Source organism: Tinamus guttatus, unplaced genomic scaffold, assembly GCF_059628265.1.
Source record: "Tinamus guttatus ecotype Peru unplaced genomic scaffold, ASM5962826v1 Tinamus_guttatus_pri_ptg000301l, whole genome shotgun sequence".
Lineage (NCBI taxonomy): Eukaryota > Metazoa > Chordata > Aves > Tinamiformes > Tinamidae > Tinamus > Tinamus guttatus.
This window is the reverse complement of record NW_028288835.1, coordinates 3,723,084-3,742,807: the sequence shown is the minus strand read 5'-3', so window position 1 is coordinate 3,742,807 and position 19,724 is coordinate 3,723,084. Positions and strand designations below refer to the sequence as shown.

General features: G+C 35.7%; 1 protein-coding gene across 1 annotated transcript in view; it reads left to right on the top strand.

Moving 5' to 3' along the window:
- The window catches only part of SPOCK3 (SPARC (osteonectin), cwcv and kazal like domains proteoglycan 3), a 165,782-nt gene that overhangs the window by 97,617 nt on the left and 48,441 nt on the right, over positions 1 to 19,724 (top strand). The window contains exon 4 of the mRNA XM_088528129.1: positions 6,507 to 6,633. Coding sequence (XP_088384255.1) covers positions 6,507 to 6,633 — 127 coding nt within the window. The remainder of the gene's footprint in view (positions 1 to 6,506; positions 6,634 to 19,724) is intronic.

The following is a 19,724-nucleotide window of genomic DNA, read 5'->3' as shown; positions in this document are numbered from 1 at the left end:
AACAAAACCCAGCTCCTCGCCTGCCTCTTTTCCCTCCTGTTCTGAAGTATGGACTTTTGATTCAGCTTTTGATTCAGAGAACCGAGTTTTTCATTCTGTCTCTGACCCTGTGGTACTTAATCACTAATGCCACCAACTATGTTCACTGTCAGAATTCTGTGATATTCTCTGATCCAGTGTCTATGTCTAATAGTGATAAATTGGTTCCAAATGCCATTATAATTTTTATTTATTTATCAAGCTGCTGTTGCTATAGAAACATCTATCCGTGCTATGTGAAACCTAATGCAACAGAATAAAATCTTAGCCCAATGAAAGTCGTTAGACGTTTTCTCATGAATTCAATAGTGTCAGGATTTTTCCAACAATCTTTAAATCCCAAACACCATATACTTGATGTAAAATATGAATCCAAACTTTACTGGATAAGAATTCACTAACCATAGTACTGTAGAAATCGTAGGTTTGGAGAAATTTGCAGAAATTAGAGGTTTATAATTGATGATGTCAGCTTTGAAGAATGTAAGAAATGAGCTCATCCCCAAACATATAGCTTGTTTGCTGCCTCATACTGTATCTACTAAACAGTGTTCAGGGATAACGTGATTTTTTAGTGTGGCCTCTAGATGGCACATTGATTTGGTGTGCTGTAAAGTCATAGGATGCCAAGTAGATGTCTGTATAAAAGGTACTCTCTAGAGAAATTAGATCATTTGCTATAAAAAGTATAATTGGATAAAAATCTGACACTTCCTATAGGGAATATTTTGTGGGCGACCACTTTTTTTTTTTTGATCCAAAATATTTGATGTATTTTTATTTCCATTCTCTGAAGTGCAAAAGTAGCCTTGAGAGCAATTTAGAATGAACCTTTACAGAATGGTATCATCCTGCTTAAATTGTCTAGTTTGTCATGTTTAAGTTGCCCACTCTTTGTAAGCAGGTTTATTAGGATCCCAAGTTGGCTCTGCTTCCTGCTCTGCGGAGCCATCAAGAATCTGCAGCAGAGTTTTCTGGCCATTAAGGTTGCTATTGCAATAGTCTGTAGATTGAATGTAGATGAATTATTACATTCAGCAAATGAGAAGCTCAATAACCTGAGGAAGAGACTTTCAGAAAAATGTTCTCTTTGTAGCTAAAATGTTTATCGTGTGCGTATTTTACTGCTTCACCTGAGAAATAAGGTTTAATGAATATAACGATTGTAACTGTTTGGCATCAGTTCTGCTACTGGGATATTGCTCCTTTGGAGGGAGTCAAAAGCACTTAGAGACATGTAATAAAGAGTCAATATTAAAAGAACTGAATGCACAAATAATTAGAGATCAATTTGTACATGATTTACCTGTCTTCTGAGGTAGTGCTGGTCGATACAATGTAAAAGAATTTGTTGTCTCTCTCACTAGATACCCAAATGCTACAAAGTCAAATAAAAATCCCTGTGTTAGGGACACTGAGGGCTCTTCATGCACAGATTTCTGATCTGTGTCTTTCCTTCCACTGTGTTCTCTGCTTAGGGACATACAGGTGGAATCTTCCCTCTGTAGGCCACTTTGTTCAGGTAATTTTTACTATGCACAAGGACGCTGCAAGCAGGGTAAATATAACTTGAAAGTACAAGACATTTGTTCTTTAATAAATAAAAGATTTAACTAGGGCTAATAAGCTACTAGACTTAGGATACTGACTGATGAGATGCTGGCCAAGCAGTTCAGTCACATAGAAAAGTGAGCCACAATTCCATTGCTCCCTGAAATGGTCTGATCCTCAGTGTTGCTCAATCTTTTGACTCTCATTTTGACACTGTGGGTTTTTCTTTTTCCCCTAGCTTTTTTAGCCTTTTTCCCCATCACTTGAACTGCTAGCAGTCCCTTTTTCAATGATATTATTTTTGTCTCCAGTTCTACCTTTCTTATCTTGCACAGTTCCACCCTGAAACCATGCTCTTTCTTGTAACTTAGCAGGTTCCTCAGAAGTTTAAGCTAACGTTACTCAGCTACACTCTATCAAAAGTGGTCTTGGAAGACAGACATTTAAGCCGCTTTAATGAGTTTTAGACTGTTTGCTCAGAAAGAACTTTTTGAATTATGTGAATTTGGGACTGTTCTTCTCTAGTCTTGTTATCTAAACTGCAGATGTAGATAGAGTATGTTTTGGTTCCCTACAGACCTGGATGTCCACATTTCTTACTTGGAGCAAGTAAGTTTGTTTATGCCCAGCTGGGTGAACCTGAAGTTCAGGTGGCTTCTGTGGCTCTGGGCTTCAGGATGGGATGTATGGAATAGGAAGGAATAAAGACAAAAATTGTATGTGTTCACAGGAGTTATCAATAAAAGTAGTTAAATCGTAGGCTTTTTTAATAAAACAAAGATAGAAAAGAAGAACCTGGGACTGGAGCCTTTTTGCCTGGCCATTTGTTAAGGAGTTTGGGATGTTTGTTGTGTAATGAAGTGTTCAATATGGTAAATAGTCATATATTTAATGGTCTTGTAATACAGATTTTTGTGCTTATGTGCCTCATATTTTTTGACATAAAACATTGCTTGACAAATATGTAATATAATAGCATTGCTACAGATTCTTCTTAATGATCAAATTATGTGTCTCTAGAAAAGATTTAGTATAATGATTTTTTGTATGTGATAGAAGATAATGACATGCATATATGTTTTACAAGTTTATATTATTTCCTGAGCAAAGTATCCTTTAGATACTTTGTATATCAGGTATATGTGACCATTCCTGGTAAAATGTATAGAAAATGCCAATGCCATCTCTAATATTACAACCGACTTTCTAATCCTTTAACAAGTCAATTTCTGACACTGTCTGTAGGCAGTAGTTGAACATTATTCTCTTCTTTCTGTCTTTGAACTTTAATTAAAAACAAAAATCAATCAGGAACGTTTTTAGGGATAGCCGCACCTGGGAGATGGAGGACTCGAGAGTCCTTAGCTCAAAAGAGTGACTGCCGCTTATAATTCGGAAAGAACATTGGGAACATTTTCTACAGGGGACAGCTTTTTTCCTCCAGATTATAGCAGAGCTCTCTCACCTTGGACTATCTTTTTTTTTTTTCTTTCTGTCTTATTTATTTATTTATTTATTTATTTATTTATTTATTAATGCCACATAACCTTCAGGCCATATAACACACTCTCTGAAAGTTGGAGGGCTTCCATAAAGCATTTTTATCTGCTGGTATGTTTTATATATGTGTATATATATATTTTTGGATAGCTTAGTCTCAAATTCAGGTTTTCTTTCCCTTTACTTTCCCGTTGTCCCTCATCCTATCCTAATTCTTGTCTTTTTTTTTTTTTTTTTCCTTACCCCTTCATTTAGGTTTTTTAGGATCATTTTGTATTTTCTTGATTTTTTTTATAGATGCATGTCCCTTAAAGCTGCAAAAGAACGACAGCTTTTCATAATGTTGCTCCTACATCATAAGTTACATTTTAACAGAATGTCAGAAGTGTTTAGGCTTCTTAATGGTTAGACAACTGTTGCAAGAGGAGCAATTTGGGAGCTCATGAGAGACACCTATACTTCATGCTAAATCTTTTCCAAAAAATCATAAGGCATTGATATGGCTTCTCCTATAGCCTTATGCCTAATAGGAACTGTATATGTTTATATGTTTAAAATCAGAAAATTTCATTTCCTTCTCCTTCCTTTCCACTCCTCCTCTTCCCCCTCAAAAACCCTAACAAATAAAGCCCATGAAGTTAGTATTTGTATTGAATTTTCTATGGGCTACATTAGGTTTTCTCAAAGGATGTGCAGGTGTGATCACTGTGTACAGAGAAAGGCAAGTTTATGTATGCAAACAGGTCTGTATGCTAAAGTAATTGGGCAGATTGGCTAATTACGTTTCTAGGCATCTGGTTGCATATGCAGTCTACAAGCATATGCACAATTTGGTATCTGCAAATTAATGCAATCACAAGGGTTGCTGGTAAATTAAATCCGTGGATTTAATTTTACTCATCAGGTGACAACAGTGTCAGATAAGGGGGGAGCTTGCCTATTCTGCACTAGTTTCTTTTTTACTCCAAAGAGATCCTAACTCACTTCTCAGGAAATTTAGAAGGAAAAACTTTCACCAACTTGTTTTGTGTGCACGGAGTGACAATCCACATCCTTTTCTTTCCTTCCTGATGGATCATTTTGCTTTTACCTTAGTGTAAAAGCTTGTGGGGTTTTTTGTTTGTTTCTTTTCTTTATGTCTTTTTCTTTTCTGTAGACGTCCTTAAAAGCAGGACAATAATAAGGATATGAAAGAGGATGCAGATATTGTAGGAAAATGTGGTTGTATCTAGCCCTTTCTTTCATCTGTGTTTGAAATATCTGCACGCCAAAACCCTTGCATGTGTCTCGGATCTCCCCTCAAATTTCAGGAATTTGCTGATATCAGTGAGGTTCTTCCAGCTGGTATCTGTTCCAGATGTTTTATGCAGTGTTTTAAAGCACACTATTTCAGATAAATCAAGATATTCCATCGTGTTGATAGTTGAGGCTCTCTGGGCTTGGGTTACTGGGGCAATTGCAGGACTGTCAGCAATAAAAATAGTAAGGAATGAGAGAAAGATGAAATCCTCAAATTCTAATTAGACTTGAGCTCATACTTGAAAAAATCTCAGAATAGTCATGGAAGAGGAGCAGCAGATTTTATTACTATATAAACCATAACCAAGTTACAGCCCAGCTTTGCCTTTCTTTATTAGAACTGAAATGAAATGGATTTTACTTAGCTTTCAAATGATGTTACTCAGCAGAAAGTACTGATATTTATTATTATTTGTTGTGTTGTATGTTGGAATTGTTTCCTTATTATATATTTCCATTTGGGTATACACACTTTGTGTACAAATATTTTAGCATCGATTATGCTACCTGGAGCTGAAGCTGTAGTAGGCTTTTGCAGCAGTAACTCATATTTTTGTGTGTTCTATGTACCAGGTCCCTTCCTACACCCTAAAATATCTGTATAGTTCAGAATTTAGTCATACAAAATGTCTGAATGGAAATTTGTATTTGTAAATTTTGTGTTTTTCTTCCTGAAGACCAAATTTAAAGCCAAAATTACGGAAAGCATAAACAAGATGAGTATAACTGAGAAATGGGTTTTGGTTTTGACCATCACCGCTTTATCACTAGGTGTGTGCTTTTATGCTTTTCCTCTGTACATCGAAACTGGAGGGTAGAGATCTTTCATTTCTCTTTATCACTTCAGATGAGTTCCCCTGAAGCAGTGATTCATGAGTAAGTGGGGGAATACTGCTTGCTTATAAGTGAACCTTGTCAAGCGAGTTCTGCTGTATTCAATGGGAGTTGATCTGTAGAGTTTTTTGAATTTAAACATTTGCTCCTTCGGTACGTCTTGACAAGTTATAGCTGTGTTCTAGGAACAGTCATTTTTAGATTCATGATTAAGATTTCATAAATGAAAACCCAATATAAAAGTCATGTGCTACTTTTCTATTTTCTTATTTATAAGAAAACCACTAGTATAAAAGAATTCTGGAGATCTGCCTGTAGATCTGGAGACTCTCCTAAAGGAGTCCTTTCAGGGTAATGGCTAAATACCTTCATAAATGCAAAAAGCTACTGGGAAAAGTCACGAAATAAAAAAATCTTTCAAAGCTACAAAGAGAAAGCACCTATGGCTGAGGATGTTCCCTATGCCACAAATTATTGAAGCCTAGAAGAGTACTCTGAGGAAGTGTCAGTATTTATTTCCCCTGCTTTCATGCTCTTACCTAGGCATCTGCTATGGGCTACTGTCAGAGACAAGTGCAGGCCAGGAGACAAATACTAGGCAAGACAGTGTTTTAGTCTGAGGCAATGGAGCTTTTGCTTGAGTTAAAATGATCCATCTAGCTGTATCTGTCTACCTCTCTGTATAAATGCAGGCAAATGTATATACACAAGCACATGGAAATACATGTGCTGATGAACTCTGTGTTACAGTGAATTACCTTATTTTTTTAATCCAAATTTTGCATTGGTCTGTGGAATCTGAATTTCAAGAAATGTAAAATGTGGGAGACAGTGGTCAAAGTAAACAGTGCCCTGAATGAGCTGCTTACTGTTTCTACTCTAAGTATGTCATTTTAAATACATGTGACTTTTCTAAATACCAGTATTAAAAACAGGCCCATTCATGCTGTCTAACGAAAGCACAGGAATCCCACACAAAGCAGGCTTCTTTCACTGGTCAGTAAGTATTACCATCTGCAAAGCAGCATCTTAATATCTTTTTTTGGTTGAGAGTACTTAGATAATTAAATAATAATAATTAAATAATACACAGGAATCAAATATCACTGCCATGAGTGCTATGTGAAAGCTGTATGCCAAACACTGTACCAGCTCTTTACTTGAAAGGAAACTTAATGCCTGAAATTATGTATGACTTGTTTGTAAAGGCTCATAAAATACCCTGAATGTGTTCTATTTTTACTACCGCTTATCAGAATTACATACTTTTTGTTTACTTACAGTATGAAAGAGGCTGGTTTAGGCCATAAACAGTGGAGGGGTGGTCCCATTTCATCAAACTGCAAGCAGTGTCCAGTAGTTTATACCAATCCTGTTTGTGGATCAGATGGTCACACATATTCTTCTCAGGTAAGAACTAAATAAAGAATTGAATTATTCTTTCATTGTTCCAGCTCTTGGAAAGCAAATAAAAATGTAACAGAAATCACCTTTTCTTTATTTTGACTAAAATACATATTCTACATATTATGTATAGTAAGACAAAGCAAAATGGTAGAAAATTTCTAGTAGCCTAAAACAATAGTTGGCCAAAAAAAAAAAAAAGGCACAATGTAATAGTGTTCCATAGTGTGACAGAGCCCTGGATTTAAGTTTGTCTGCTGAAGACACCAATGCAGTGTTTTGAGTAGGGAAAAATAAAGAAGCAATGTTGTGCAGTTCTCCAATTTGAGGAGAAAAATAAATCTGATGATAAGTCAAATTTTCCTGTTGACTGCTAAGAACACATTCTGAGCACCTAAGCTTAGAAGCAAAAAAAAACCAGTTAAAATATATTAATGTAAATAACAGTTGCACATCTTTCCTGGTTGCGACAGGTTTTTATATATTTGACGACTATAATCAAATCTTCCTTCTGTATTCCTCTATTCCTCTCTTTTCCACCCTACTTATTTGGAGTGAGTGTAATCGTTGCAAATATGCTACTGTTTGCTTACTTGGTCTTTTGTAGAGAAAAGAGTTTGCTCTTGTCACACTGAAATCCAATAACCTTGGCATTATTAGAGCGTTCAGCTAAAACTTTGGAGATCTTGCAGGGTGATAATAATGCTGAAACCAGCTTGATTTGCTTAGCATATCCTCTTAAAACTTTCAGCAGAAAAATGTTTGGCTGGCATTATCAACTGAATTCTGTGCAGCAGAAAAGAATGTGGCTCTTGAAGGACCTGTTCTTATCAGAAACTGTAAGAAACTTGGTAATGTAAAAGGAGCTACTACTCTGTAAGCTCACAAAGCCATTTCCTTTTACTGCCAAAATGTTTCCAATAGTGAATAACATCCAGTGCTCTAAAAAGTGTGTTAGTAATAATAACAACTATAATGTTGATTGTTGTGATTAAACTGTCAGAAACGCACAAGTTCTATCTTCATTACTTATATAAGAAACTATTTTGTCTTTACATCATCCTAAACAAATATTTCCTGTTATTTACAGATTCTAGAATTCTTATTTGTTGTATTGAATTTTCTTTTGATTTTCAACTGCAGTCACATACTTTGACTTTTACAAAATAGGATTAGGGTTTCCAGGAGTCGTGGGCTATTGAACTGAACACAAAATATCATCTCCACTGTTACTGTAATAAAAATATTAGTGTATAACTAGAGTTTTTCATTCTTGACAATTCTGATGCTTTTATGTTGAATCTTACATTAGAAAGTGTTTTTCTTAAAATCCCATTACTCATAGATATTCTTATCCCTATCTATCCCTATCCCTATCAGTGATACTGAAAAATTGTTTTAGGTATTTAAAAATGTGTTTAGGTACATTCTTATTTTCATTCAGAGTAATCTGCTTACATATTATCAAGAGCTTGAAATGTGCTTGGATCTTGTTAGACATTAGTTGAGTTGGTCGTTTAAGATTGTTTTACTGAGTTGTGTGAAAGCTCCAACATTATTTTGAGCCCCAAGCATGGCCTCTGCATAACCATAAAACAGAATGGGGTCCCTGAGATCTCGCAATTTAGAGACGAGATAGATAAATTGATATAGATAAATACTGAATGAGCAACTTTTTAAAGCAATTCAGATATCCAATACAGTCTCCCCCTACTTTTTTCGTGCTATTCCTGTGTATAAATGTCACAGCTATTTTTTAGCTTCATTGCCTATTCCCAGGATTATCCTCTGTCCATCCCACAGAGACATAGAGGAACTGCCACAATCTTTGAGGAGAATAAAAAACAGGAACAGAAGAAGTAGATCTTAGTTATACTGCAGCCTTTTGTTTCCCCTTTCCTTTCATTTTGGAAGCTGGCAAGTTCTCTGGAGTAAGGAACAGAAATGTTTTTTGTAGCCCTTCTCTATCCACCATGGTGCTGCAGAAGTGGTTCTCCCTCGTAAGTTAAAGAACTGGGAGAAGTGACATGAGGAGAAAGGTAAAGAAAGGAATATCTTGTGACAAGTTCACATTCAGGACAAGGTGGAATGCTCTACTTTTGCTAATGCTACTTAGCTCTGATTGTATTTGTCTTTGGGAAAGAAAGCCAGTTGCTCAATGTTTTGCACAGAAATGCCTGTTTTTACAGCTGTGAAATAATTAGCACTTATTTTTAGAATCACTCTTGTCCACAGTGGATTAATCTGAGGCATATAGTAACTTTTTTCAATTAGCTATATATGATTAAACACTGATGCCCTAGTAGAAGAGGTCAGAGTCGATTCACTTTGTGTGGAAACATATGGAAATAAACATTCCTTAATAAAATGGGTGGCTTCCGTAATGCTTTTTCTGAATAGTCCTATAAGCTGATGTGACCCTTGTGGCCTCTACTGGCTTGTCTGAAGCACTTGTAAAGGAATTTATAAATAGAGATAAGATGCAGATATTTTTTACGTATGTGTTAAGAATGGGGATGTTCTTGCGAAGCAAAATGGTGAGGAAGGCATGGAGTAAATATCTCTTTACTCCTTCCCAGAGAAAGCTGCAACCTGTGCGATAATACACGCTCCATGTCCCTTACACGGATGTAATTGAAAAGCAATTAAGCATCAGGGAACATTTGCAGGGCTTTCCCTTTTGCCTCCCCTAGCTGGTAGATATTTGGTCTAGATTTATGATAGCAAAGTGTGTTTAACAAAGGAAAAAATAAAAGTTTATGACCACAGAAGATCTGTCGTAGTTTATATTTATTTGTACAACCTTTCAATGATATTCTGATTTCATATTCTGTGGTGCAGCTATATCAGAGGTCCTTACAAGGTTATTTCAGGAGTATTCATTTTTTAAATGGACATAAAGATGAATAGTTGTGTTCTTTATTACAGGCAAAGTTTAGTTGCGTGGTGTCATGAAGTCCCCTGGAAGGAATTTAGTGCAGTTATAGTAATTTTCTTCCATTGAGAATGCATTTGTTAATAGTTATGGCAAATTGTACAACACAAAATAGAACAATTTCAGGAAAAAAAGTTCAGTAAATAGTTAATAATATCATACAACATAGCTAGCTGGAAAATTATCTATTGAACATTACTTTGGGATGATTTTCAGGTCAAGCACATGTGAAATATTTTGTATTAAACTATGTAACAATAGAAATTTCATATATATTTTCTCCTTTGAAAAAAAACAATAATAATGGTTGGACATAGAGATAATAATGGTTGGTAGAGAGAAAAGTTAACTTCTAAACTGAGCTTATTCAGGGTCAGGTAGCAATGTCCTGTTTCGCGTTTTGGGAGGCCAAGTTGTGTTCTACTGTGCTCTTAATGAGTCAAGTGGTTATTTGCCAATTAACCACTTGACAATTTGACAATTAACCACTTGGAGTCAGTCAAAAGGAAAAGTAGCAATTGTAAAACATTCATCATAGTAGTACAGGATTATTGTAATGAAAATATATAGTGAAATTCTGACTAATCAAAGTGAGCATTAACTGGTATGTGAGAAGAAATTCAATGTAAAGACACTTTCCTTATTAGAATGATTTTATAAACTACTTTTACTTCATAATACTTCAAGTAATACTGCATGTATTTTACATTTTATTCATCCAGTTTCACCTTTTGCATTTCTTTAAACATGGGCATTTTAAAGTGAATTATTTATTTTAACTCCAGGAATTCTCACACGGGGCTGTGTCTTAAGCCTCCGTCTCTCCCATGCATTTGGTAGCTCATCCATTGCTGCCAGGACAGCTTGTGTATCCTGTTTCTAGCCTTATCTTTCCTGGGATTAATAGCAGAATCAACAGGACATGCAGTGCAGCTCAGATGGGCTGTTTAGCTGCAGCATTTGGCTCGTTGTCCTACCTGCCACGGATGCAGCTTCCTGCAGGTCAGTGCATGCATGATGAAGCCAGCAGGACTCTGGGTCATAGGAGAAGACTTTGGGTGGCTTCTGTTGGAGCAATCCACACACCAGACTGACTGTTTCAAGGTGCCTTCAAGAAGGGCGGCCTCAAGGAATGGGCTAGATATTGGATGAAATTGTCTTTTGGCTGTTTTTTTTTAATTTTAATTATATATCTGATTTTTTGTATGGAGTTTTCTACCTCTGGTTGAACAGAATCTAGTCTACTGTGACAAAATTTGTTTTTAAAAGAAATCAGCAAGCAATTCTTTGAATATTTTGAAAAGAAAACACCATAGGAAAGGATTCATTTTTAAAATATGCCAGTTGCTCCCTTTTATTCCAGAATCAATATCAGCGATTCTGAGATCAGTTTTTTGGCTAGCAGCAATTTTTCCAAGTCATTTTCATACTGATAATGATTTTTTAAATGAAATATTTTCTGTCCTATCTATGAAAAATTCTCACAATGGTGAGATGTAGGAAAGAAAACACTAAGAGTGAAGGCTTTACAGATTTGTTTGGCCTTCTTTTTTATTATTATTATTTTAAGAAAATCAAAAGAGAGAGAAACCTCTGAGAGTTAATAAACAATCTATGTAAAAAATAACATAACGAAATAAAGTTGGAAATAGCAAGTGGCAAACTTGAAAAATGGCTCAGGTCTTGGCCCATCAAAAAAGAAGTGTTACAGAGAAGGAGGGAATATGGAAAATGCACGTAAGCACTTACTAAAAAGGGAGAAGTTTAATGGTGCATGGTACAGTCTTGTTGTCTTGCCCAGAATGAAATGCTGGACTGTCAGAGACACACAATTCCATTTCTGTTAAACATATCTGTTAAAAGGAGCAAGGAGAGAGCCATGCCCCCAGAAACTGTCCCTGTACCCAACATCTGAGTCTTAGGTAGCTCTTCCAGATATGGGAGTAGAAGAAATGGGAGAAAATGAATCGACAGAGAAATTTCTGGATTTTTTTTTTTTGAGTAATAGGCTATGACTCTTTCAGAAAGCACATTATGTCTTTCTCTGTGATAGCAATGTGCCATAAAAGGTAGTAAGCTTAGATCTTTACGTAGTCACGTCCCTAAATTAATGAAACTGTAAGCATCTAAAAACCTGCAGAATTGCGAATGAAGTGAAAATGTCTAGAGAAAATTAATTATTCAAATTAAAATTTATTAGAACCTGCAATTAAATTTAGAAATCAAACAGAACAACGTGTTCAGCTTCTAAGAAAAGTATGCTTACACAGTGTTCATGTAGGTCACATCGGCACTTGGGAAGAACGTGCAATACTGCAAAGTTTCAAGAAGCCACTGGCCTTGTACCAATAATTTATACCAGGAGTGCTGGTCATGCTGTTGCAGAGAAAAAGGAAAGCAGCAGGTCATGTAATTTAGTGCATCTCAGTGAGGTAGAACAAAGAAGCATTTTCCAAATTCAAGAAAAGACATGTTGTCTACAGAAAAATGGTCATGCTTTTTGGGATATTAACTCCCACCTGTACCACAAGGTACTTCTTTCCTGGCAGGATGAATCATTGTAAATACGAAATTTCATAAATGATCACACACAAACCCTGCTATTTGGGCTTACATATCTAGTGCTTTGAAAAATTAGCATATATCTTAGTTGGCTGAAGAACCAAAGAGAAAGGAAAGCTCTAGGGTAACATGATGGAAAAAAATAACTGGGAGCACCTAGGTATCTGTAACTTCTGATCCAAAAGATGGATCAGTAGGACACTGCTCAGTGTTTGGCCTGCATCTAAATGAATACAGAATTTCTTTTTATGTAGAAAATCATTCCAGATTGTTGTTGCGTAGCTTCAATATCCTAAGGACCTAAACAGGATAACCCAACATGGACTAACTAGGTCTTTGTGCAACAGACTTGCTTTTGCTTTCACCTCGTAATTGACAACTAATGAGCATGCCCTTTGGATGATATTTTAACTCACATATAATTTTATAAATATTTCGGCTTAGATATAATTAGATAAATTGAACTTGTTTAATTAGTAATGCAATCAGTGAGCATGGTTTAAGAAACCATATCACATTAAAAATACAGTGATAAGGCGTGTTAATAGTCAGTAAGTAGATTCTTTTAACAAAAAGTTCCATGCTCTGACAAGTCATTAGAGTCTTATTAGAAGGTTTCATAGCTCTGCCATTCTCCTTATTTTAACCATTGCTATTATTCAGAAATCTGCACATCAGCTGAAAATTTCTCAGGATCTCTCTTGACTGTTTTTCAACCAAAATATTCAGCTGATCCTAAGAAGGTGGTTTGGGAGAATTAGATGTTTTGCTCACAATTTAAACTTTTCTTTGAGGAATCATTTTCAAATTTGACGTGTGAATTGACAGTGCAGGGTTAGCTTTGTGGGCACGATATTCCTTTTTCTTTCTTTCTTGAGAAACCCATCCAAAGAACCAAATTTTGAATGTCAGCTTTTGCACACATAGCAGCAGTGTACACTAAGACCCTTAGGAACCTCTAGGGTCGAGGGACATTCTGTGCATTGGGACCTCTGATTCTCTGAGCTGATTCTTTGCTTTAAAGCAAAAGAATCTGGGAAAGTGTGGAGATTTGGACTGTGTCAGCGATGACTCTGAGTAAGAGCCAGAATACAGAGTGAAGATTTAAGTATTGGTGTGTGTAGTTCTGAAGGATAGATTATTAGTATCAAAGTTTACAACAGGCTAAAACATGTTTAAAACAGACTATTATTCTATTTTTAAATTGAAGATAACTAGGAAGAGAAGGAATAATACAGAAAGAAGTAATATGTTTATGTATATTTGCCCCTTCAGTTAGTCAAGGCTTTACATTTTTATACTTGAAATATTTTTTAAAAGTTTTTAGAGAATATATTGTTTTTTACATAATTTATTTTCTTCTAGGAATATTGAATTATTGATTTGGAAATGGGATATGTTATTTTAGAACAACAGTTTTTAGAAAAAAGACTGATAGATATTATTATTTATTCTTTTTTCAATCTTTAATTTACTGAAAATAATGATTTTCAAGTAAGGATGTCATAGGGTTTTGTCACAGAGCATGAATTAAGCTTTCATGTGAAGATATAACCCGTTTGCAAAATGTGTATCATAAGATGGTAAGATATGTATTTACCAGACTGAGGAGGAAGCTAAAAATTCAGATGCTGATTGAGAAAGCAGATAGGAGCTGAGGAGGATTTTTAAAAACCTTCTAAGCAGCATGCGTCTCTAAAACCTCTAAGAATGTTTGAAAGCCAAGATAGGTAGTTTTCTCATTTAAATAATCCCAGTAGGCATCTATCTGCATCTTTCTGTGACTTGATTTGTTTTCTAGGCTGTCCTAAAAAGATTGTGCATTTAGCTGACCTGATTTCAGGCTTTTCTTCTTATGTCATTGTGCTGCACAGTGATGAAGAAAATAGGCCAGAACTATAGAGGTGAACAGGAAAAACTGCATACAGATTTTTGTTTTGTCGTGTAAATTTATTTTTTCTAGTTCAAAGCCTTGTGAACAATATATCATCATTTCTCTTTGAGGCACAAAAGATTTTCTTTGCTTATGGTCTTGGTTCAATAACCGTGTGTCCTTTGGTTCAGTAGTCAAAATCATAGTTGAATGTCTTTGTGGTTAGCAGTTTCTAATGTTTTCTTTTTAAATGATAATATTTATCTGCTGAAAAGCTTTTTACTCAAACGTCAATTGTTCAGGTAGGTGATGGATGTGATTAACAAGATGGTGTAGAATTAGGAAAGATCAGCTGATGCTGACAAGAAATTAAGGCACCTTTAGACCTGTGGATTATACTTCCCAATTAAATTTACAGTTTAATTTTTAATTGCTAAATCCTAAATTAGTTGGAAATATGGTGTCTTGGTTTTATGTTTAGCTGACTGTTTTAATTTGAAATCCTATATTGTAATTGCTTGTTCTTTCGGCTGCACCTTGTAAAGGATTATATACTGGTGTAATCATTTCTAAATTATGTTTACCACATTAATGCAATTAACTCTGATATTTTCACTTACATTTTAAATCAACCTAAAGTGACACCATTGCAAAGGGAAGCAAAACCCGACATTGTGTCTACCAGTCCTTTGCTCTCTTCCTTGTTTTGTATTGGGTAGCTCCCATTGCTGCTCTATATCTGGAACATAACCAGATTAAGGCTTGTCTCCCTTCCCACCACCAGCCCTTTCTCCCCACCTGATTAGCGACAGGAATCCAGTTAAAGCATATTGCAGTTCTTTCTTACATATTTTGCTATTAGAGGCTCAGCCCTGAGTCTATAATTTCACATAGCTGCTTGCTCCAAATATGGTCAATTTTTGATTAACAGAATATACGCAGACTTTGTGAAATAATATGAAAAGATAGGGAGTATGGATGAGCAAATTGTTATGAAAATGGAAAACATTCCTGATTGAGTATTGGTAAACAGAGATCATCTGTGCAATGCACAAAGGGATCAGGTTCTAAAAACTGAGAGTAAACAAAGGACTCTGATGGACAAATTTGGAGTTCTGTGGGAGATTTCTACAAGTAAAAGCACCATGAAGCTGAAAGAAGTATTAACATTTCATTCTCCTCTTTATGTGTTTTCCTTTTGGAAAACAGCAGAACCCTTTTCTCAAAGACCCTGTTGACTTTTTCATAAAAAATTTTTCACCATCCATTAACAGTCACCTGGAAAATATATAGGAAAGATCTACTTGTAAGAACATGTACATTTGAGAGGGTATTCCAAATTCTCTTCTCTCAGCTATTTTATTTGGCTGTACTGTCATTGCTAAATTTTTCTGCTTGGCCAATGGATGTTTGTGTGATGTGGTGGTACTCCAGAAGACTGTGCTGTACAACTTGTGACTGGGAGAGCGAGCGCAGGGTTAAGGTTCTGGAACATTCCTATGCTGTCTGGTATCCCCAGTTTCACCTGCACTAAGTGGCATTTTTCCTATACGGAAGTGTTTTTTTTTTTTTTTTTAGAATGAAGCAAACATAAGTGTGAAAGAGTTCAGGCGTCAAAATTAGGAATAGGGCCTCTTTTCCTGTCCTCTGTGTCTCACTGGTTAGCATCAGAATCATTATCCATAAGGACAATTTGCATTGATAACAAAAAAATCCCATACGGTCTTTTTTCTCTATATGATTTTTCTATTCAAATTAAATGTTTGTAGCATGTACGCTAATAACTATCAGCTGAAGCTGAATTTAGTTATTCATCAGTGTATTTTTAGAATTGGATAGCATGCCCTGTTTAGATTTAAATGCACAAAAGAGCTCTTATTTTCCAGATAAGGTACAATTAAAGGTGACAGTTTTATCAGACATAAAGCATTTTTCACAGTTGCATAATTATTGGTTGACTAAAGGGTAACTTGCTAACTAGTCTACATTAAATGTGAGAGTGTTCAAGAAAGTGTTTCTTTAAGCATCGTATGCTGTAGCACATCAAAATTTTGGTAAGATTTTTATTTACATCCATTTCACACACCATCCCTCATTGTGAAGTTATATTTGTACTCTAGAAAAGGTTGTGTGGATGTATCTGATCTAACTTCAAGCTTGCAGTATCGAGGCCTGACTGCAATATTGCTATGGCTTGAAACACAGAATGGATGCAAGACTCACTGTGGACAAAAGTGTAACTTATGCTGACCTCTCTGCTGTTGAGGTGTGCCATCTGTGTGGAGCTGCCACTATGTATAAGCAAAGGAAAGGAACAGCTGAGATTATCTCCAGGCTGCCCTAGAAGGCACTAGTGCCTTAAATGCTGTCCCTTCCTTGCCTGCGAATTCTTGTGTATCCTTATGAGCTTTAGTTTCTTCAAAGCCAGATATTCCTAGCAAGGTAAGATTACCTTGGAAGAAGAAGTATCTTGTTATGGAGATAGCATTCACATAAAGGCACAGAACTAAATCTGTAGAAAAATTAAATTATGTTATTTATTAAAAATAATAATAAATATTTAATTAAATATGAATTAAATGTTCTGAATAATAAATATTATTCATGAGGTTTGGTTGTCCAATGAAATAATTAGTTTTTATTTTTCACATTTCATTTTGAGAAATAGTTTACATGTTTAATTTCTGTTAGTTTCACTTGGAACTAGAAATACTTAGCATGTTTCCAAACCAGATCTCCGAACTGCAAGAGTTCCAATAACTGCAAATACAGACTCAGTACCATGCAGAAAAGTTTAAAATATGTTATCTAGGGTCCTTGGGCTAGCAAGAGCGTAATCTTCCTTTTTCTTTTATGCAGGTTCCCTACTTCAGTGCACATCTTTAAGTTTCTCCAGCAAGGCCAAAAGGTTTATGCAAGCAATAGTCTCTTGACTCTACTTAACTACCAGAGCCACCTATCCTACACTTCCATAGTCAAAGAGCTTGAGGTCATCTGCTTCTCCAGATAAACTACTAAGTATTGATTCTGACAGACTTGCCCAATCCTAGTTGTAAAGATTCCAGCGACTGAGTTTCAATGAGTTTCTCAAGCGATATTTTAATACTTCACTATCCTTTTTCCTAGTCTTCCTAGTATCTAAGCTGAAACATTTTTTGGGTGGCAGTGTAAGCCAATTGTCCCTTGTAGCATTCATTGTGAAAGAAGGCGTTGTGAATGCCTTTCAGAAACCCCTTGCATATTTGACAGCAGTTGTGCGAATGCTCTTTCCTAAAGGCTGAACATCCCCACTTCTTCAGTCTCTCTTTAGGGATTGTATTTTCCAGACATTTCAACATGCATTTTACTCTTTTTTTGGACTCTTTCCAATTAGTTCATGTCTTGCTTGCAACACTGTCTCAAGTGCACTATTTTAAGCACTGCCAGGGCTACCTGGAATTATTTTACATGTCTTGTAGGTTGGGGTCCTCTTTATACATCCTGTTATGGCACTTTGCATTCAGATTGGGCAATTGTTGACAGACAAACACACACAACTCCTTTTTTTTTTCCCCCCCAAACATTTTCACCTTTTTTTTCATTCTTTTACCCTGGAAACTTTTTTTAATTCCTTCTGGTGGGAAATCGGGCTCTTTGAACATGCAGAATATAGACATCAGTTTCCAGGTCTTGACAGGTAGCAACTTTAGAATGGAAAATGACAGCATTTAATGAAATATGTTACTGTCATGTAATCGTTCCAACTCTATAACAGTGGTTAAAAGAACAGAACTCATGTATGCCAAGATAACATACACTGTAGTAATTGCTACAGAAATATAACTATTCTCATCTTCACTGGAATAAGGGTAAAGCTGCATGAGTCATATCTAAAGATGACATATATTCTTTGATGTACTTCCCACAGATTTTAATTGCCTGTCTCTAGCTCACTAAACAACTACTTAGAGCAAATGTTGGAAAATGTTTGGTCCATTTGAAACTGAACAAGTTTTTAAGTAGGCAGAGTATAAGTACACAAATTGGGTTTCTGTGGGGAGCTTGACAGTACAAAAATAAGGAACTTTTCATCCTGAAATATATTGCCAAGAGGCTCTGACATGGTAGATATTCTTTGTCTATATTATTATTTCATTTTAAGCACTATGAAGTACATAGCTCTGAAGTCAAAACTGCCTGTTCTTCTCCATTAAAACAAAATATGCAAGAATTCAAATAGCTGAGACTTCTCAGAACTCCATGATGAAACTCCATGTAGAAAGCTGGTATGTTAAAAGAAAAAGAGAATCAAGATCAGTAGATGAAAAGCTAGAAATACATAGTCACAAGCGAAATGGTATTTTTCACAATTATGTATAATAAAAAATGTATTAAAGGAATTGGGGTGAAAGTAGAACAAGCAATTAACAGAACTTAACAAAATCAAGATAAATAAGGACTAATATGAAATCCAACAGATAAGTTATATGAAAATGCCATGATTCTTTTTTCCTCTGTATAAAAAGTCAGCAATAAAGGCAAACAAATTATAGTTATTTTATTGGTTACCAAACATTATAGTTAATAGCTTAGCTTATGTATTTCTCTGCCATTTGGAGTACTCAAATACTGCTTTTCCCATAAGGAATAATTTTGTCACTGTTCCTACCCTTTCCTCTCCTGCACACAAACACTTTTCATCATATCCTCATATTCTGCATTCCACAAATTCGTTTTTTCTGTGGAGTTTTTCAGGTATGTTAATTGCTTTGCTATCAATTTCTTTGAGACTACTGTGGGAAACCTGACCAGCTTTTCTTTGGATGAGCTGCCTTTGCAGCTTCCCAGTGCACTGAATATGGGGAACAAGAACACAAGGTTTGAACCAGAATTATCTTCCTCCTGCCGTGAGCAAACTCTGAACAGCTAATGGACTCCTTTTGGACTCATGCAAGCACCATATTTTTGCTATCTCATTTGAGAGGTGAAATCCAGCTCTGCTGCCTGTCCATAAATGGAATTTAATGAGTGTAAAATTTCCAGCATAGCTGTGGATGGGAATACTGGTTTGGAAGTGGGTGCTGATTTCACACTCCCTAACTCAGGTAACGGTGCCTGTGTCAGGCATCGAGTAAAGTGTTTCTTAGGACTTAAGAGGGCAATGTTACCTGCAAATGCAATTGGATAGATACCTTTAAGGAAAAATAAATGCAAGGGGCTAAACTCACACCTCATACCGATTATGTTAGCTTTGAAGTGTTATACTACTTTTTTCATCAATATTTGAATGAAATAAAATAGAAGTACTAAAAATAATTTCTCAAGAAAAAGTTTTTAAAAGTCTTCAAAATAAAAATATTCCTGCATTTTACACTCTTCATATTCTCATTCACAGTTTACCAAATCTGAAATGTGTTTATATGTTCAGTTTTAAATGATGGTCCTGTTCAGGACTCTCAACAAGGGCTACTCAAAGTCTAAAGCATAGGTTTGACTTCTTAATCTAAAATTCTCTTTTCTTACGAAATGGGAGATCTCTCTCCTCGATAGATACATGTATTACATTCTGACTATGTTCCATGATGCCAATGTTGAAAATGCCTCCTGTCTGAAGGATATCTGTTGGGCTTCATGACTAACATGAGCAGCCAGGGCAGTTGTGCAGGGGCACAAAGAGTAGACGTTCTCCCATAGTTGACTCGGTTGTGCAGGTTCCTGTGAGGAGGGCAGAGCTGCTTGTTTTGCTTC